This window comes from Dendrobium catenatum, unplaced genomic scaffold (assembly GCF_001605985.2).
Source record: "Dendrobium catenatum unplaced genomic scaffold, ASM160598v2 fragScaff_scaffold_981, whole genome shotgun sequence".
Classification (NCBI taxonomy): domain Eukaryota; kingdom Viridiplantae; phylum Streptophyta; class Magnoliopsida; order Asparagales; family Orchidaceae; genus Dendrobium; species Dendrobium catenatum.
The window spans coordinates 37,141-58,873 of NW_021319443.1; the positions used below are offsets into that span (position 1 = coordinate 37,141).

At 39.5% G+C, this 21,733-nt stretch overlaps 1 protein-coding gene across 8 annotated transcripts in view; it reads right to left on the bottom strand.

Annotated features, from left to right (window-relative positions):
* LOC110100611 (ATPase family AAA domain-containing protein FIGL1) overlaps positions 1-21,733 on the bottom strand; it is a 108,516-nt gene that overhangs the window by 16,755 nt on the left and 70,028 nt on the right. For all 8 annotated transcript variants that reach the window (XR_003701745.1, XR_003701744.1, XR_003701743.1 and 5 more), the window contains exons 8-9: positions 14,093-14,194; positions 13,920-14,022 (exon numbers count right to left, since the gene is read on the bottom strand). Coding sequence is in view for 5 of the 8 variants with exons in the window: in XM_028697625.1 (XP_028553458.1) it covers positions 13,920-14,022; positions 14,093-14,194 (205 nt within the window). In the remaining 3 variants the exon portion in view is untranslated. The remainder of the gene's footprint in view (positions 1-13,919; positions 14,023-14,092; positions 14,195-21,733) is intronic.

Here is a 21,733-nt window from a genome sequence, read left to right on the forward strand (position 1 = left end):
GTGATGGTTCTAGAGTGTGGGTGTTATGCTTCACTGGTTTAGCATTCATTGGAGTATATGGAGAATCAAAATTGTTTGGAATGCTTCGTCTCGTGAATAAAAGAGTCAGGAAGTGTTGAATATTGGGTTTCTCACCATTGAACCTTTAATCCTTGGGATTAAGAGGGACTTCTATGGGTTTGCAAAGTACGCACCGCATACGCCATCCATACGCAAATCACAGTAATTGTTTTCTACTTAAAAATATTTATTTAATTCAAATTTAATTGACTCGATGCATTCCTTCGGTATGAATCATGCAAAAACTCATTTTACCATCGTTATAACATGATTATAAAAAATTTCTTATTGAGACATTATTTGTGTTCACCCTTGTGCTACACAAGTGATGGTTCTAGAGTATGGGTGTTATGCTTCACTGGTTTCACATTCATTGGAGTATATGGAGAATCAAAGTTGTTTGGAATGCTTCGATGCATTCCTTCGGTAAAATGATTGGAAAAATTTTATTAAATGATTGTAAAAAATTTCTCAAGAAAACATTGTTTATTCTTCAAATACGCATAAAACACGGATCAAATGCGCATATAATACACAGTAAGTAAGCTTTAAATACGCAAGAACTACTTGAAAAAGCTAAAAAGAAATCTAGAAATAAAAAATCTGTGATTTTTTAGAAAAATGTTAAATGTATATTTGGAATGACGCTTTTTCATGTCAATTCCTGTGCTGAATTTCTAGGCAAGATTTTCTTCTAAAAATTTAGCACCGGAATTGCATGAAAAAGCGGCAATGCAAAAACACATTTAATATTTTTGTAAAAAACTCACACATATTGGATCAATTGATAATGGAAGAGGGATACTTCTTATATAGAGAAGATGACAATTATTGTGTGGATTTTTGCAATGCCGATTCTTCATGGCAATCCCTATGCTTGAAGGTTGAGGCAGATTTTCTGCTAAAACTTCTATAAAGGGATTTCATGAAGAATCGGCAATGCAAAAACCCAGTTAAAATTTTTGTAAAAGAATCACACAGCATTTCATGGAAAAAGTAAACATCTTATATAGAGAAAATGAGTCAAACCAATAATAGTGAGCAATAAATGCATTCAAAACAATAATGAATGCCATCAATGCCAATTCAACCTACCTCAACTAGCTGAAATAAATGCCTGACAAACATTATAAATGCAGTAATGGAGATCATATTCTTTAATAATAATGGAAAATACATTGCATTTTCAGAAACATAATAAATACGCTCTGTATACGCATCAAGTACGCATTGTATACGCAGGCCATACGCAAATCAAAATTCACAGCTAAAACAAATATTCTTATTAAAATAAATATCTCTAAAGATAATAATACAAATATTCTTATTACATAGAATTTTCTGATTTAATGATATCCATCATCAACTTAAGGTACATTGCTAATGGCTTCTTTGAACGTACACCTTTTATGTGTTCCTGAGTGAAGCATTTGGGTATGCTTGTGAAATTAGAATTTTTTGCTCGCTTTACTGATGGCTGACTGGATGGTTCCCCGGTTATGAAATCGTCGGTCATGCACTTGGGCATGCTTGTGAACTGTTGTACTGATGCCTGACTAGACGGGCATACTTATGATATGAAGTCCTCCGTTAACCATTCGGGCATGCTTGTGAAATTGTACTGCTTAGCTGGAGATGGATGACTGGACTGTACAGAATTTATGAAGTTCTCTGAGAAGCATTCGGGCATGCTTGTGAAATTACACTGCTGAGCTGATGGTTGCTTGGAGTGTACAGAATTTATGAAATCCTCTGTTAAGCATTCGGGCATGCTTGAAGGAGTCTCAATTTTTGTTGTGTATTTCTTCACTGGTGGTTTCTCTGTTAAAAAAATTATTAACAATATGTCACAATAGGCAATAAATCAAATTAGTTAGAAAATAAATTCATACTCTTTGGCTTCTTTTCCCAGTGGTTTTTCAGCCTAGCATTGGATATATATGCCTTTAGGTCTACACTTTAGAGGGTCTTTTGATTGTACACTGCCACCCTGTGTAGACTTGTATGTTTTTCTCTTCCCAAAAACAACCAAATCGAGTTTTGCAGATGTATCCTTCATCGAAGCCAATAGGAATTCTTCACCACCTTCATTCAGCTGCGCTCATGTGCTCGTTTCATATTCAAACCTGCTGATATAATTTCTGAATATGAATCTGCTATTAGCTTCAGAGTTATTCTGAGAATTTTCTTTCAAATTTAGACAAGAATATATATCTTGTCAAGCTCGTGCTGACATCGCAACAGTAAGTACTTCTCGAGGATTTTCCCAATAACCATTTTCCTCAAAACTATTATGTAGTGAGAACACAATAAACCCACCGTTTCAAACTTTCTGCATGAGCATTGAATGTTACCATTTTGTGCATCAAAATCAACAACCCATGGTTTAGAGTGATCATTTTTCTCTGTGTAATAGACAAAAAATTTAGAAGAATCACTAGACTCAAGCTCTACACTCATTACACCAACACCTTGTAAAAATTCTTGTTCACAAAATGAATATATTTTCTTTGAATAAAATTGAGCAGCTTGATTTAATATTGAGCAGTTTTTTATTACAGGTTCTATTTCGGACTGGCTGCATCTATAATCCTCATCCTGTTCATTCCGGCGCCAATTCCTCATCACCTTCTCTAAACCCAGAAAACCAATCAATTATAGAACTTGTGGGCTTAGAAATGTCATCACACACATTATTAGTAGACTCTCTATGTCGTGTGGATAGAATTTCCATGCTAAAACAATCCTTATTGAAGGCTGTTGATCACTTATTCCTTATCCTTATGGATGTCAATTTTTGATACGACCCGAAACACGACCTGAACCCGACTCGGAAAAATCCGGGTTCGGGTCAACCCGAACCCGAAACGAGTCGGGTTCGGGTTGAACAAATCAACCCGTTTTAAAAATCGGGTCGGGTTCGGGTTATACCATGCAACCCGAAATTGACCCGAAAGTGACACGAAAACTCATATTTGACCCGAAAACCCGAGATTGACCCGATTTTGACCCGAAAATCGAATATTGATCCGATTTTGACCCGAACATTAGCAATTTTAGGTCAACTTCGGGTCATTCGTGTCGGGTCGGGTTGACCCGGACCCGAATCGGGTTGGGTTCGGGTTGACCCGAACAGTTCCGGGTTCGACCCGAACCCGACCCGCTGACCCGAATTGACACCCCTACTTATCCTATAAGGATCCTGCAACCAAACATGATCTTGGAGGTTCTCTTGTATGATCAATTCAGCCAATGAATTTTCAAACTCCTCAAAGTCACATCTGCTCAAACACTTATTGAAGAGGCCTTTGACTTTATTGTTGGTATTGTAGCACGATACTTTTGATGGAGCCTTTTACGGATATGCCATTGGCATAGTCTATGGCGACTTTGAGGTAGTGCAACTTCTATAGCCCTAGCCATTGCTTGGTCTTGATCTGTATATATTGTTTTTGGCTATTTATCACCCATCATTCGAACAAAAGTTGTAAACACCCATGTAAATGATTCAATTGTCTCTTCGGACAAGAAGGCCACCCCAAACAAAATGTTTTGCCAATGATTGTTAACCACGACAAATGGTGCGCATACTAAATTATACTTATTAAGCCTATAACTTGATGATCCTTACGAACACTAAAACCAAGATTATATCCATAATTACGATAAGCCTCGTATGCCTCTTTCTCATTAACATAAACATCCTGATAAATACGCAATAAATGAATTATACAATACGCAACCAATATGCAACACATACACAACCAATAAGCAGTAATTAAGTAAATCAACACGCAACCAATACGCAATAAAAGCCCAACATATGCACAATTGATGCGCAATGTATACCAAATCAATACGCAGATAATACTCAACATATATCAAACAGATAAGCAATATATACACAATTTATACGCAAAAAAAACTTTGCAATAAGTAAATCGAACTACAAATTCATTATTGTACCCTAGCTCAATAATACTTTAAAAGAAGGGAACATCGAATCTTCTTTTAAAATTAATTACAATTTAACATTATGTACATAGTTGCTAAAAATACGCATCTATGTTAAACACAATAAATACATCAAAAATCTTTGTATCCTAAAATAATTACATCAAAAAATGACTCTGTAAAGAGATTTAATTGCAACATTGCTATAAAGAAAACTTGGAAGAAGGCGAACTTTACCGATAAGCTGAACTTTTCGTCAAGTCGCACTGGTTTTAGGTGTTCTGCTTCATGTGCGCTTGTTTCCTGGACGTCGGCATTCTCCAGGTTATCGGCTTCCTCCGAGACCTACGAAAATATTGTCTGCTCATAAAAACCAACATCCTCCTCAAGATCCAGATCGATCTCCATCTTCATCGGCATTTTTTCTGCGAAAATTTTGGCTCTAAGCTTTATATATTGCGGTGATTCGCGCCTTAAATTCTGAAAAAAAGAAGCGTCAGCCTAAATTTAACGTTATCTCCCGGGTCGGGCTGGAAGACGGGTCGGGTATTGTTGGGTTTACGCAAGTCAATTGACTTTTTAATTCTTTCCACGTAAGCAGCCGAACACATCTTTGTGATCGGATTCCACACAGAATAATTTCTCATGTCTAAGGGGACAAATTTGTATCCACCTTAGCTTACAGAGGGCTTTGTGCCCTATCAATCATATCCTATTGATTCATATCTCAAGGATTTGATGTCGTTAAGGAACACATTGGCTCTGGCCATAACCGGTATTTTGTAGTGCCATTTGACGGCAAAACCACTCGGTTCAGAGGGCCCTGGGTCATAAACGTTTATCCTGCGGTGCCATTTGGCGGCAAAACTGCCAGTTAGAAGACACGTACCACGTCTTTACTGGCAGGAGCTTGTTTGAGAATGGATCATAGTGATATTTTCGACTAGGCATTTAGCTCCTTGTAATTTGAAAAAATATTTGAATTTGTCCACCTTTACAAACTTTTCCAGAAGGTGGATGGATTTTGCTTTAAGTATGGATGGTTAGATTTCAAATTTTAAATATTTGGGATTTTGGATGATTTGTTGGATTTTTTGCTTTTGAGAGGACTTGGATTTTGGGTATTTGGATTTTTGGGTTTTTGGGTGGAGCTTGGAAGGTATTTTAAAATATTTGAATCATCCCTCCGGTTGAGATCTGCATTTAACACGGCCATAATCGGGGTGTTCGTGGGTTCATTTTAACTTGAAGATATTTGTATTTTATGGATGAACCTTGTCGACTCTATCAAGCTGTCAATAGAGGATCGGGTTTCGTAGGCTTTATGCCTTTGTGAGTAAATTCTCTTAATTATAGGCATTGAAGGCCTGATATGAATGTATTAAAATAAATACATCGGTCACCACAACCGAGTATTTGTTTGAAGGATCGAACATTGTCGACTTCTAATGATTCGTATAGAAGGATCGGGTTCGAACTTGAATACACTTGTCGACCCGCGCAGCTTCCCTAGACGTCACGTGTGTACCAATAACACGCTCATCAGGGCCCGTGTGGGTGTTTGGGGGCATTTTATAATTGAACCCTGTCAACTCCTTTTATCTATTTAGAAGGATCGAGTTTAAATTTAATAACCTGCGCAGCATCCCTAGAAGTTACGTGTGTACCAATAACACGCTTGTCGGGTCCCATGCGGGTTGAAATTGTACTTTCCCCTTTAGTCTACCTATGTGTATACAATTTATAAAACACGTGCAGGGGTACTTTGAAATAATTGTAGACGCCTTCTGTCTACTTGTATCAATGTTGCAGCTCTGGTGGCGTGGCGTAGCGTAGCAGCTTCTGAATAGAGTTATTCGCTGCTTTGTACAGGTAGACTGTCGTGCACTACTTGTATGATTTGTGCAGGTAGATTGTAGTGCACTAACTAATCTCCTGCTTTGGGTTGTAAAAGCTTGTAGGAACTCATATTCTTTATGCATTCTACTGTGATTTTGATCTTTACGATACAGCCACTACTGTTGGAAGTAGATGTATTCATCCTTAAACTAAAGTTGACTACAAGATTCTGCATTTACTGTAGTCTTTATGCATCTACCCATGGATAGATGTTGTACATACATTTGTATTCGTAGAGGACTCATATGTATTGCAGATCTTCAATACTTCTCGCAAGCATTTGTTCGATGTGATTTCTTAATTATTGAGTTATTGCACCGGATGTGTCTCCCTTGAAAATAACTTGCTATTTATGTGGCGAACTTGTACCGTTGATATTTGCTTTTAATCAACCACATATCTCCTTCAATCTTCATTACTTGCAAACTTTGCTTGAATGTATGCATATAGATATTATTTGCAATGGAATTTATCACATCTCCTTACAGCCATTGTAATTATTTCAAGTCAATCAAGCAGTTTGCTTTCCCCCCGCTCGGGGGTACTTATAAGTGACCCCGCCTCGCCGTAGATATCGCACCGGGATCCCATCCCACCATGCGCAATAAAGGAATGTATAGGCGATATTCCGGTGCACCACGAACGCCGAAGTAGAGTTTAGGCGATTTCCCGCCTTATCGTAGTCGTCGGACCGGCGTCCCATCCCACCACGTGCAATAAAGGCATGTATAGGCGATTTTTTGGTCCGCCGCATACAACGAAAGCCATAATTAATTAGAAATGAGGGATTTATGGGATTTGGCCGAAGAAGTGCGTTTAAGGGAGAAAGTTACCCTTCACAACAAGTGAGCTCCCTGTGTTGCTACCCGATCAAAACTTCCGATCCTACAGAAGGAAATGTCGCCGGATGAGCGAAGTCTGTCAACAGAGGAGGTAGGTCGGTCCTCTCTCTCTCTCTCTCTCTCTCTCTCTCTCTCTCTCTGCGGATCAGGAGGTGACGGAAGGTGGAGGTCGGAGAGGGCATCAGGTAAAGTGGATTGGTTTCTAAGCTTGTAGAGGTGGATCGGCTAGGATGGGAAGGAATAGAGGAGGTGTCGACGAGCTCGGGAGATCCCGTCGGGGTCGGTTCGCAGAGAAAGGACGAAGGATGCTCGGTTTCAGGTAAATGGATGGCTTTTTCTCCTCTCTCTTCCTTGCTCTCTCTATTTCTCTCTGGATTGGGGGAATCGTGGAAGAAGAGGGAAGATTAGGTGGCTTCGGGTAGCAGCGACGAGATTGGAAGGGTCGAGCGTGGAAGAAGTGTCGAAGAGAAGCCTTTCCTTCTTCATTTTATAGACGCGAAGACGGAGCGCAATCGTGGGATTTACGCAGGAAGTGCGCAAAGTTTTCGAGATACGAAGCAGACGACGCCGAACAATGGGATTTAGGCAGGTTTTGCGGATCCGTCGAGCAAGGTATGATTTTTGAGCTTCCTTTTTTTATTTCCTTTGGTTATAACATGCAAGTCAACAAACCCCTACAAGGTCGCTTGGATTAATTCGACCACCTTGGAAGTGAAAGATAGGAGTCTCGTTCCTATTGAGTTTGTGGGATATAAAGAGAAAATATGGTGTGATGTATTGACAATGGTTGTTGGCCAAATCATCCTTGGCCGCCCCTGGCTGTTCGATAACGATGTACACATTTATGGCCGATCAAACACCTGCGTGTTTCAACACGAGGGCAAGAAAATTAAACACCTACCCACCCAGCCTAAATCTACCAAGGAGGATGTCAAGCCCAACTCCGTTAAACCCAGCACTGGCCTGAATTTTATTACCTGCTAAAGGCCTGGGCATTTAAATGGAGTCTGGATCTCTCCTCTACACCTTGGTAGATTAGGAAGTAAGCGTAACCCAAGAAAAACCTGTCCGATTTGTATGCATTAAATAGTTTGTTTTGCTAGGGTTTGGGCATCTTGAATTTGGCTGAAATTTGAGATCTCGTAGATTTAGGATTTCTTTGGGCTCTAGCGGCGTCTAGAGATTTGGGAGAGATCGATCCTCCTCTCGAATTGAGGATCAATTGTATCTTTGCTATTTTCCTTGCAACTACTAGTAAAATACAAGTCTTCTCTCTGATTTTTCTGCAGTTTTTCCCTGCTTTCCTACTGTTTTTGGCTGTTTTTCTGCTGTGGACAACAATTTTACATTGGATCTACTTGGTTTTGGTGAGAAACACTTGGAAATCCAAGTGTTTCCTATTAGAAACTTTTGCCAACGTCTTCCTAGAAGATCTGCCCCACCAACTGCCACCTTTAAGGGACATTCAACACGCTATTGACCTAGTGCCCGGAGATTCATTGCCAAATCTGCACCATTACCGCATGAGCCCTGCTGAGCATGAGGAGCTCAAGAAATAAGTTGATGAGTTGTTACAACGCGGTTTCATTAAGGAGAGTCTTAGTCCGTGTGTTATTCCTACCCTTTTTACCCCTAAGAAGGATGGGTCGTGGAGAATGTGTGTTGACAGCCGCGCTATCAATAAAATAACGGTCAAGTATCGCTTCCCAATCCCTCGGTTAGATGACATGCTAGATATGATGATTGGAGCCACACTTTTTTCTAAGATTGATCTTAAAAGTGGCTATCAACAAATTAGGATCCACCTGGGGATGAATGGAAGACCGCTTTCAAAATCAAAGATGGATTATACGAGTGGATCATGATGCCTTTTGGCCTAAGCAACGCTCCAAGTACGTTCATGAGAGTGATGACCCAGATCCTCAAACCCTTCCTAGGGAAATTTGTAGTGGTCTACTTTGATGACATTCTGATTTATAGTAACTTGGTGGATCAACACTTGGATCATTTAAGGCAAGTCTGCGAAGTCCTGAGGAAAGATCAATTGTTTGGCAATCCCAGGAAATGCACGCACTTTCCTCACCGATCACGTAATCTTTTTGGGATTCATTATACCCTCCCAAGGCATATCTGCTGACCCTGAAAAGTTGCGAGCAATCAATGAGTGGCCTGAACCCAAGAACATCAAAGATATTAGAAGTTTCCATGGACTGACCACGTTTTATAAAAGATTCATTAGGAATTTTAGCACTATAGTGGGTCCGATAACTGAATGTTTGAAGAAAGGAGAATTTCACTGGACGGCATCTGCCTCTAAGGCTTTTGAGGAGATAAAAAGAAAAATGGTTGAAGCACCATTCATGCGACTGCTGGATTTTTCTAAGGTTTTTGAAGTGACGTGTGATGCATCGGGCATAGGAGTATTATCCCAAGAAGAACACCCGGTTGCCTACTTTAGTGAAAAGTTAAACGACATTAGGCAACGCTACTCCACCTATCATAAGGAATTTTATGCCATTTTTCAGTCCCTCAGATACTGGAGACACTACCTGCTTCCCCAAGAGTTTGTTATTTTCTCTGACCACGAAGCCCTGCGATATATAAAATCCCAAAAGAAACTGAATGCACGTCATGGTCGATGGGTTGAATTTTTGCAAGAATACACTTACACGATTAGGCACAAAGCGGGATCTGAGAATAAGGTTGCCAATGCACTAAGTCGTCGAATGATGATTACTAGTGAGATCAGGATGGAAGTGATAGGTTACGAGCGACTTAAGGAAGACTACTTAGACTGCCCTGATTTTAAAGAAACCTATTCTGCGTTAGCAACTGGAGGAGAACGGATTATAGATGATTTCATGTTGGAAGATGGATATTTGTTTAAGTCCCAAAAACTCTGTATTCCCAAAATGTCTCTTCGTGAATTTCTTGTTTGGGAATTACATGCTGGTGGTTTAGCAGGTCACTTTGGTCAATCCAAGACAATCGATGCTGTTGAAAATCAATTTTAATGGCCGACTCTTAAGAGGGACGTTAGCAGATTAGTGAAGCGGTGTCACACCTGTCATTTGGCCAAACAAAGGAAGCAAAACACCAGCCTTTACACACCACTACCTGTACCTAACCAACCGTGGCAGGATGTTAGCATGGACTTTGTGTTAGGGTTACCCAAAACTATGAGAAAGCATGACTCTGTGTGTGTGGTAGTTGACCGATTCTCTAAAATGGCTCACTTCCTCCCGTACTCCAAAACTTTCGATGCTTCTAAGATCGCCAAATTGTATTTTGACGAAATTGTTAAACTCCACGGGCTACCCAAAACTATTGTGTCGGACCGAGATGTTAAGTTTACAAGTTATTTCTGGAAAACCTTATGGCACAAGATGGGGACCAAACTTCAATTTTTTACTGCTTTTCATCCCCAGACAGATGGACAAACTGAGGTTGTGAATAGGAGCCTAGGAAATCTGTTAAGGACCTTGGTGGGAGATAATATACGGGATTGGGATTCCAAATTGCCTTTAGCTGAGTTTGCCTACAACAATTCTACCAATCGAACTACATGTCTAAGTCCTGCCGAAATTATGTATGGATACCAACCTAGACAGCCGATAGACCTGATCCCTATGATTCATAAGCATAGAGCATCTGAGTCTGCATCTGCATTTGCATCCCATCTCCAAGAGTTGCATAGAGAAATTAACACAAAAATTGAACAAAGCAATGCTAATTATAAACTGCATGCAAATCTCAAGAAACGATTCAAAGAATTTGAAATTGGAGACTTTGTAATTGTTCGGATCCGTCCGGAGCGGTTTCCACCAGGGACCGTTAAAAAGTTACATGTAAGGAGCGCAGGACCTTTCAAAATAACTTCAAAAATAAATAGTAATGCATATGTGCTAGACATTCCTAAAGGTTTTAATATTAATCCTTTGTTTAACATTGAAGATCTGGTAGCCTTTGAGGGTCCTGAGTTTAACCCTTCTAATCCACTAAATAAAAAGCCTTGTGTAAACCCACCTGGTGAGAACCCTAGCTTACCCCCACTCCCAAACATCACTATCCACCCCTCTGCGGAGAAGGTTGAAGCTATACTTGGTGATGAGATTATTTCCACTAGAGGTGGTGGCCGCCAAAGGTACCTAGTTCAATGGACTGGGAAACCGGAGACGGAGAATACGTGGATTAACCGTGAGGAGTTGCAGCGATTGGATGCTGACTCGACGGGGTCGAGTTTTCTCCCACCTGGGAAGAATGTTGAGGACATCGCTAAGAGATTGAGACACGTGTACCGGCGACGGAATCGTAGATCGACGGCTACGATTCAGCGTCTTTACTTTTAACGCTTTATGTTTTATCTAAATTCAAAATAAATTGGAATTATTATTTTTTTGCTTTCCTAATTCATAAGTCTTGTTTGGAAAGAACCTAACTCCCCCATAATTCTCTTCCCCTCTCTTTCTAAGCCGTCGGCCCCCATTTGGCTTCCCCTCATTAATTCTCAGTCAATGCCTTAACTACATTTAATTTGAAATAAAATTTCAGATTATTTTCCTTCAAATTTAATCAAAATCTGAGATTAATTTCAGATTTAGATTAAACCACACCTCCACCCTAACCGAACCTAAGCTCTTTCAAAACCTAGCCTCATCCCCACCTCTCCAAGCCGTCCCCACCCCTCTCCCTCCTATTCAAGCCGCCGGCCTCCCTCTCCACCACCCTTTTCTCTCTTTTGTCTTCCTCCTTGTGTCCTCTCCTCCTCATGCTAATGGTACATGGCCGATCCTGAGGTCGATCACAGCTTCACATACAACGATCGAGGGGAAATCGACATCCTCCTCTCCTGATTGGGAATACAACGAAATGGTGGAAAGATATGTCAAACGCATCCTCTATTGCTTAGCAGAGACGATAGATCTCCAAAAGCCTAAGACGCCTTGGCTTCTCGTCGGGAGATCTTCCCCTTCTCCGTCCGTGGCTACCTCTCCATCAACAAAGACCTTCGGTACCATCTTCCTAGTGGCAGCTTCTCTCATCGTATATTTCGTCTTCAACCAATAAAGCCTAAGAGTGATTGAGTGAGTAGGAACTCTAAGTGACCATGTCTTGATATTACGCTGTGGATTCTTGATTAGTTGCTATTAGTACTACTATTTAATTTTTGTTGTTATTGTAATTGTCTTGCTAACCTCTTATAACGGCTTACTATTATCTAATCTTCCAACGTAAGTTCTAAGAATTTAACTTGATTGAAGCATGAGTTACTAATTAGCAATGCGCAAATTAAATCTTTATTGTTACAATTCCAAATCAACTCTTTGCATGTTTGTCTTACATCAGCTAAGGTTCTCATTTTGGCGCTCTTTAAGAGTTTACCTTAGTGTCTTTATAGATCGTTGAATGCGATTGTAGTCAATAATGCAATTGATATGCTGGCTTTAGTCAAGTAGAGACATAGGATAATAACATAACACTTCATACTCAAATCCCTAGAGTGCTACTTTCTTGAGGGATGATAGTAAATAACATTGTCGCCTTAGCTTCTAGCATTTTGCATATGTTCAATATTCATTAGTATTGCAATCATATATGAATATAATATTTTTATTATACAATTGCATGTGTCATTCAGAATTTGCCGAGGCTTTGTAGATTCGCCAATTTCTAGGACTTCTCTGTTTCAGGCATAGCTTTAGAATAAAGATTTTAGTCCTCAGCAAAGGGCATTATACTTTTTTTTGTTTGATGTAAGCTTGTAAAAGATGCAATATACAAATTTGTATATGAATTCGAATTAATAAAATAGAACAATTTTATAAATTCAACTAATGACGAGCTCTCCTTTTCTTTCTACTCACGACTTCTGTGGTTGTTGTGCTCACAACTTTTGACGTTTGTCAGAGTTACAGTTGCACCTTTCACGGCTTTAACTTGAGTTTCAAAGTTCTGGTTCCTTCGGTCTGTGCTTTGTGCAGTAGATATTGATAAAGGAGTATCTGATTTATCACTACCGACTTGTCTTGCGTGCCTTCTTCCCTTTGCTTCTTGTTTTGGCGGGCTTCATAAAGGAACAGATGCCGGTGGCCTAAACCCTTTAGGTTTATATTGAGTCGATGACAAGGAGTCATCAGACTTGTTGATGGGAACAAAAAAATGCTCTTGATTCAGGCCTAAGCTTCACATAAACTTTGGGAAAATTTCTTCGGTCCTTTGGTTTATGCAAAAGGTGATAGCGGATATGAGCTGGTGGTAGAGGAGCAGAGTTTGGTGTTCTGGGAGGTGTTCGGGATTCAAGGCTGGCGACGCATGATGAAGATCTCGCAATTTCAACTTTGGCGAAGGCACCGATGCGGTACATGCATACAACAGTAGGCTGGATTAAACGGGTCAACCTAAGTCATTTTCGGGTCAACCCAAACTAGACCCATCTTTTGAAATGGGATGACTTGTTGAACCCAAACACAATTGGTATGTCAAATGGGTTTGACTAGAATACGGAATTTTTAGGGTCAGGTCGAGGTCGGGTCAAATATTGACACCCCAAGATCTTTTGCGCCATATCCCTCCTGTAGCAGCACAAACCAGAGGGAAGTGGCAGGTGAATAGCAGCTTTTTGACAATCAATTTATTTAGTTTCTGATATGAAAAAATGATTGCAAAAGGTCAAGAAGTCAATTTAACCTATTTGGGATTAAATTGAACTCGAGTTGGGTCAATTGGGCTAAAATTGAGCCTTAAATCAAAGTTGAATTTGATAGATTTGAGTTAACTCAGGTTCGATTGGATCCGATCAAGTTGATTTCAATTGAACTTGAATCAGCACCGAATCGCATCAACTTTTCGTTCGACAAGACCCGACGAAGCTTAATTGGGTTCGATTTGGATTCGACGTGAAAATATATGTCAACAGTCTGGTTGGTGACAAAACGAAGTTTGGGGTAAAGACTTGACATCAGCCACAATCATACCAAGAGCTCCTTACCATTTTAATGGCTAATGTATGGGAGTATTATTTCCCCATGGCATCTATCCAATGCAATCCTTTTTTAGTTTATTTCTTCTTTTTATCATTATAAAAGAGTAACAAAACTAAAGGAAAATCATAAGATAATTTATCAATTCATCCATATAAACATCAAGTTTCTAGTTATGTACTACCTACGAGAAGGATTTGTTCGTTTCCACTGTCAAATCCTTCCATCTCGATTAGGAATTGTGTTTTAAGTCGCCTGCTTGATTCATGTTCACCATCTGACTTCCTCTGCACTCCAAGTAGGACATCATCAGCAAACATTTCAACAATACAGCTTGACGAAGAAAGCAATGAGTACCTGTGATAGAAGGGAGTCTATTTCGTCCACAAATATTACTGCTGGTTGGCGACAACTTGCAACCCCAAAAAGTGCCCTGACAAGCTTCTCCCCTTCACCAATCTACAGAAATAAAATTAAAATGTGCACGCTGGAATTAGAAAAAAATAGTAAGCCTCTCAAAAAAAGTGAAAAAAATCAGAAAACAAAAATATATAAAGGTCAACTAAGAGGATAGATTTTCTTAATTTTTTTCAACATTGAAAGCTTGGTCGGCAATCTACCAAAATGAATGTGTTATCAAGGAGCATTCTTCCGGTTACATCCTTTTTTCTTTAATTTCCGTAAAATTCTTGGTAGATGATGCAAACAATATAGAGCAAGGCACAAAGAGAAATCAGACAATAGAAACAAATTTCCGTAAAATTCTTGGTAGACTTGGACAAACGAAATTTAAAATGGATTGTTTTGTAGTTTATGACCATCTCAACCTAATTTACAAATTTCATGTACTTGCCAAGTGACATTAGCATAAAAAGGTAAAATTTTAAAGTACAACAAATTTATTACTTTATTAATTGGAAAGAGAAGGAAAAAATTTTAATTTTAAAAACAGATCTAATCGCTATGTGACGAAAATCTCCTTACACAAGGCAACTTATCTATCACGTGACGAAAATAGTCTGCCACATGGTAATTGTAAATTTTTATCAATTTCTTTCGGGCTAGTCGTAGGCTAACTATTGGAATAATATAATGGGTCTTTTTAAGCACATCAACCCCCTCCACTTCATTTCCTTTTTTCCCATCTTCTCCTTCTTCCTTTAGGCAAACATAATTTTGGATTTCTTGCAACGGGAGAGTTAATTTGCAGGGTGGATAGTGCTCAGCACCTTTTTATCCTATGAAATTTGTAAAGCTTTTTTTTTTTCTCTCATCTAATTTGTTAAGAGTTGTTTAGATCTCTTCCTTCAAGTTTACTTTTTGGACTAAGATGCTCATTTCATCACCGTTTTGATTTTTTTCAAAATATGCTCGAAACTTTTCTACGCATTGAACTATATTCTTTTCCACTATGCAAAAGATTTGAGTTCATTATGATTTAAACTTATTCAACTCCTCTCCTTCTTTGCGCTCTTGCTCCTACAAATAAGATAAGAAATGACAAGAAAAGCAATTGAAAAATAGTTAAATTACATAAAAAGCTATGGCTTAAATAAGAGCCAAATCATCAGCAATCTTGTTAATAAGATTAAATAGATAATTTAGTCTATTAATATGATCAATAAACTCAAGCTTTGTGGATAAAGTTCCCCGGATTAATAGAGACATGGTGATAAAAAAAAAATGAAGATAGGATTTTTAATCACTTTTCCTGGATTAATTTGGGGAAATTGGTTCTGTACTTTTTATAGTATGCATGTTCTTCCTCTAGTGAATGTGTGAAGGCGTTATGAAGAAGAGATTTATGTTTTCTTTTCTTTTTTTTGTTGTGCATAAAATTCTGCATGTGCATTCACTTAGAAGATTATCTATCATATAGCGAAATTATGTAAAATATTGATATGAAAATGTCATTTAGTGTTAAAAGTCTCTTAAGTAAGCAAGCAAGAGAAAGAACAAAGTAAGCAAAACAAAGCATATTAGAGCACGTTTTGCATTAGAGTTTCTTTTAATTTAGGCTCAAAGCTAACATGACTTTGTGCAAACTTTGTGCAAGTATAATACTTGTTAGGTCAGTGACTGGAGTCAATGTTTAACGAGGGGGCCAAAAAATTTAGCCTAATTCTAAGGAGAGGAAAATTTTCATAATGTACATAGCTATAGAAAAGAAATTAGAAGTCAAGTATTTATACTATATAATTAAAAGAGATGTTTCATAGAGCAGAAGGTAATAAACCCATGGTGGTGTTGACGAATATTTTCGCATCGACTCGACCCCGATCGAGCCCGACAAAGCTTGATCGCGCTCGATCAACTCAATTGATCATCGTCGAGGTGAAATTAATCCAATTAAGCCTCAATTTAATTAAATTAAACCCAATTTAATTTAATTAAAATCAAATCAACTTAAATTAAAGCCCGTCGAGCGTCGTCGAGCCCAATTCGACACAATTCGGTGCCGATTCGAGTTTAATTTCATGAAATTAACTTGATCAGACTCAATCAGACCCAAACTGACCCAAATCGGTTCGGGTCGAGTCCAATCCGGACTCAATTTCAGCCCTAATTTATCAATGTGGGCTGAATTTAATTTTCAAATCAAAATTGAAATCAAGCGTTGAGATTTTACATGAAATCCCACCCCAAATCCCTCGTTTCACCCATGAGGGGCGGCATTGGTCCATTTGGGCGGTACTTTGCTGCTGTGCGTGCGTCCCTAAGAGAGCAGATAGAGTGAGGGGGAGCGGTATTCGGCTCCCCCGTGGCTTCTTCGTTCGGTCCCGTCCCGACAGAGAGAGCAAGAGAGAGAGAGAAGGGAGGCGGAAGAGGAAGGATTCTGTGGGTTTCGTGCGCTCGTCCCCATCCAAGTCTCCCGACGCCCCAAGGCGTCCGTCTCCCTTGGCCGCTGACTCCTTCAGGTTCGGTTCTCCAAGGCCAGCCGAACCCCTCTCCTCCTGCAAGCACTTCTTTGAGTTGGAGCTAAGTGAAAAGGGGATTTTCTCCTCTATCTGCCGTTTTCTCCTTTCATGGACTGAAAGGAAGCCTTCTCCTGCTGTGTTCTGTTTTCTCTCTTCCTCCAACAAGGAGAAACCCCATCTTGTTGTTGTTGGCAGCCTTCTCTTCCAAAAACTCAAGGCAGAGGTGCTGAAATCGACCCTTGCTGCAGTAAACAGGAGAGGACAGCAGTTTGTAAGCTCTTGGGAGCTTCCAATTAGTTGTTTGGAGGCTTGACAGCGCCTTGGACAGCAAAGGAGCCTTCCGGAGTGACTTGGACAGCAGCCACGCAGCCTCCGAAGGCTTCCAAACAGTAAAAACCTGCTGTTTGGAACGTTTGGACAGCAAGCAATCACTTCCGGGAGCCTTCCAAACATTGAAAACTGCTGTTGGGAGCATCCAAACAGCGAAAACTGCTGTCCGGAGCAGTTTGGACAGCAAATCTACCTTCCGGAGCAGTTTGGACAGCAAATCCACCCTCCGGAAAGGCTTGGACAGCAGCGGCGACATCCGGAAAGGCTTCGACAGCGGTCTTCCTCCTTGGGAAAGTCTTGGACAGCGACTTGGAGCCTTCGAAGGAGCTCGTACAATGCCTGGAGCTTGGATAGGAGCGCTAGGACAACCCGGGTGAGGTAAAATCCTAAAACTTAGTGAAACCTAGAGTCCCCCAAGGCCGTTGATGTGTGGTTGACGTCCCCAAACCATAGGTCCCTTAGAAACTTCATTGGTTTTCTTTCCCTAAACCCATGTGCGCTGCACTCTCCGCAAAACAGCGGAAATCCGGTGATTTCCGTTTGTTTGCTCTCTTGTGAGAGCCAAAGAGGCATGCCATATGCGTAGGGTGGTCGAATTTGTATCCGACAACCTCTCAAATGCATGTAATAGCATTCATATTGTGTTCAAACCATCGCCTATAACAAACCTAGGCTTCGCCGTCATAGCACCCAAATTTGGAAACTATGCATTTGGCCAAATCAATTGCATGTTGCTTAGAATTTAGATTATGTCAAAATTGATCTAAATAAATAGTGTAGGCCACTTTCTCTAAGGATTACACACTTTTAAAATTATTAGGAGATTACTATGCATGTTTATTTAATTAGTAGGGAAAACTTGGGGTATATATGGGTTTCCAAAGACCCATAAGCCACCCCTTGTGTGCTCTACACACCCTTTGAATGTTAAATGTTCAAGGAACTTTCAGAGTTTGCAACTTCCAAGTTGCATCTCATCCTCTCCATTCCTCCAACCCAAATTGGAGTAATGAATCCCTCTTCTTTGGACCCCGAACATTCAAAGGAACTCCTCTAATCTGCGACCTCTAGGTTGCACGTTGGACCACCTCTTTTCCTACAAGCCTAAATTGTAGGAAACCTTTAAGTCCCCATTTGCCTAGCTCCAAATTGGGCAAATGAATTTGCCTCTTTGAACACCAAATGTTCAAAGAACATTCATGGATTTGCAACCTCTAAGTTGCATGTTCCTTCCCTCATTCCTATAACCCAAAAGTTGTAGGAAATCCCATCATTCTCCTAAACCCAAACTGAAAGCGCATTTGAATCAGATACACCGGTGATGCTTGCATGACAGGTACTGCTTAAAACCCCCCAAAAATGTGGCCAATAGGGTAGAAGCATGTGTTTGGCACTCTAAGTGCTAAACAAAATTCTGAATGTAATGCTTTATTATATGAACTGCTTCTAACTCTATTTTGCAGGTTTGTGTCTTTTTCTTTTCAAATATGTATTTGATAGAATTAGGATGCGTATTCAAACTTGTGGGGGTTTGGAGCAAAAGAATGAAGTGGACTAGAAGGATGTACCTGCAAAGATGAAGCCTAATGTCCATTCAAAAGTCAAGAGCCTGAAGAACCCCACAAGTAGAGTCTGTAAATTTGACTGCGTTGTATATTGGCAGGCAACTCAGCTGCCAAATCTGGTTGTAATAATGTGGACTCTCTTTACATTTCCTTGCATTTGATATAAATAAAAGCATGTTTGATTGTTTATCTGATTGTGCAATAGAAATGCATCTTTTTCTTAGGTTTCTTTCCTTGCTTTTGTTTGGGTGTGGCTTGGACTTTTGTTGCGGTAGGCTCTTAGGACAAAAATAAGATTTCTACTCATTAAAGTATAATCAATCTAAAATTTGATTTAGGCTCCACGATTTTCTAACAAAAAGAAACTTATATGACTCCCTTCAAGGAGCCAAGTCTTCCAAATTTAAAACAATCATGCATAGTCAAATGTGTTGCATATATAAAGCCCTCACTTAAGGATTAGATAACAGAAGTCTTTTTCTTTATGAGTCAGCAGTTGCATACCCACATACTTAGGCATCTTGGCCTCAAAGCCAAGCTATAAGCCATACCTTCTAAATAAAAAACAACCCTACCACTCTACATTTGCATTGAGACCAGATAGCATGGTTTTAAAAGCGATTAGGAGGGTTATCTGGTAGTCCATTCCAGGCGGGACAATAAATCCAGAGGTCGGGCGGGTTATGCCTCTTGTGAGGTGTATCTTATAAGTCCCTCTTTGCACTCGTTAGATCTAGGTTCGAGGCACTACCAATCGGTAGTCCTCACCTTAGTCTTAGGGTCCGAGGTAAGGGTTGATTTTAAATCACCCTATAAGCCCTCATCTTTCGGGCAATTCCTCCAACAAGTGTTGTTGGGATGTACGCCCCAATCTTCTAATAAAATGTCAACTTAAACCAAAATTAGATTGCTAAAATATAAAGCCCAACATAGGATAGTTTGGGCACCTCTGAGTTTCACCTCAGAATCAAGTGCCCCTACCTCACCTCCTTTGGCTTTCGTTCCCAAAAATCTGATTTCAAGTTGATCAATTCCTCAAAATTCCTATAAGCCGAAAACCCTTTAAGCAAGACTTTCACGGATTTTTAAAACAACAAAAACAAACTTTAGTCAATGTCTAAAATGACTTCCAAAGAAAGCAAAACCACTAGTTTAGTTAAAAGTTTTCCCAAATCAAACTTGGGATGTAATTAACCATAGTTCATTCTCTTAATCAAAATTATGAGAATGTATATTCCTCTTTGAACATCAAATGTTCAAAGAATGTTCATGGGGTTACAACTTCCAAGCTGCACCTCTTATCCTCTATTCCTTTCCTCCAACCCAAGTTGGATGGAGGGATTCCGTTATTTGGATGCTCAAAAGTCCATATAACTCTTGATGACTTGTAACCAAAATTACAAGTCATCCCTCTTTTCCTTCGGCTCCAAAAAAGTCTAAGGAATCCTCCCAACCTTAGCCCAAAAGCTATAGGTTCATTCTCCTCCAACCTCAAAGTTATAGGAGATTTTCCCTCTCTTTAGCTCCAAAAGCTAGAGAGAGTTCTCCTACATTTAGCTTAAAAGCTAAATGTTGGATTCCTATCTTTCTCCTCTTAGCTCCAAAAGCTAAGGAGAATCCCTCAACATGTAGTCCAAAAGCTACATGTTGGACACCCTTCTTAGACCCAAAATCTAAGTAATCTACTTCATTCAAGCCAAATTTGAGTGATATCTCCTATGACATTTAAAATGCTAAATATCTAGATGTCCCTTAGGAGTTACCCTTTTCTGTTGAAGTTCATCCTACCCTATTGGATGAATTTCACTAAGTCCTAAGTGAAACTCCTTAGGCAAGTCTATCTTACCCTATTAGATAGACACTTCTCTTACCCAAACAATAAGAGAACTCTAAAACATCTAAAAATTACTTAGGTTCCCTTTTGACACAATGATCAAGCATCTTTCCTAAAAGACGGGATGCCTACATCATTGTACCTTAGGATTCATAAGTAACAAGCTTGCCCAAAAGCAAGCAGTGATTACTTTATGGGTTCTTCATAACCCTCCTAAATATGAAACGTCTAAAAATCAAATAAAATCTTTAAGTCACAAACAACTTAAAGTGAAACCACCCTGGATAAAGATTAAACATCTTCATTCCAAAATAAAACCAAAGACCCTTAGTGTGACATGCTATACAAGCCTCACACGCTTAGGTGCACAGCCCCTTAGGCATGCTAAGATTAGGTTTTTTCTTTTCTGCGCATGTGTTTGATGTTGTGGTGTGATTGCCCATGGATTGTCTGTGTTGTGGGCACTTGCCCTTAAGTTGATAGTGTAGAAATATACATGTTCTTCTTGCAGATGGTCATATCTAAAAGGGGGGCGCTCATAAATAATAAACTGCTTGCATGACAGGTTCTGCTTAAAACCCCCACAAAGATGTGGTCAATAGGGTACAAGCATGCGTTTGGCACTCTAAGTGCTAAACAAAATTCTTAATGTGATGCTTTATTATATAAATTGCTTCTAATCCACTGCAGGTTTGAGTCTCTTTTCTTTTCAAACATGTATTTGATAGAATTGTAATTGTATCAAACTTGTGGGGGTTTGGAGCAAGAGAATGAAGTGGACTAGAAGGATGTACCTGTCAAAGGTGAAGCCCAATGTCCATTCAAAGGTCAAGAGCCTGAAGAACCCCATAAGTAGAGTCTGTAATTTTGACTGTGTTGTATAATGGCAGGCAACTCAGCTGTCAAATCTAGTTGTAATAATGTGGACTCTATTTTCATTCCTTGTACTTTATTCGTAAATAAAAGCATGCTTTGATTGTTTACCTGGTTGTGCAATAGAAATGCATCTTTTTCCTAGGTTTCTTTTTTTGCTTTTGCTTGGGAGTGGCTTGGACTTTTGATACGGTAGGCTTTAACCAAAATCAAATTTTAGCCAAATTTAAATGACTTTAAAACAAACAAAACCACTAGTTTAATCAAAAGTTTTCCCAAGCCAAAACTTGGGATGTAATTAACCATAGGGGCTTGCCCCTATGGGACATCTGTACCCCAGAAATAAATAAACCCCGCTCGACCAAATATCGAGTGGGGGAATCTCTGTTAATAATTATAAATTTTATTATTGAGTCCATAAGGAAATGATATTTTTACTCTTCGGGGTAATATATCATATTCTTATACCGTACTCGAT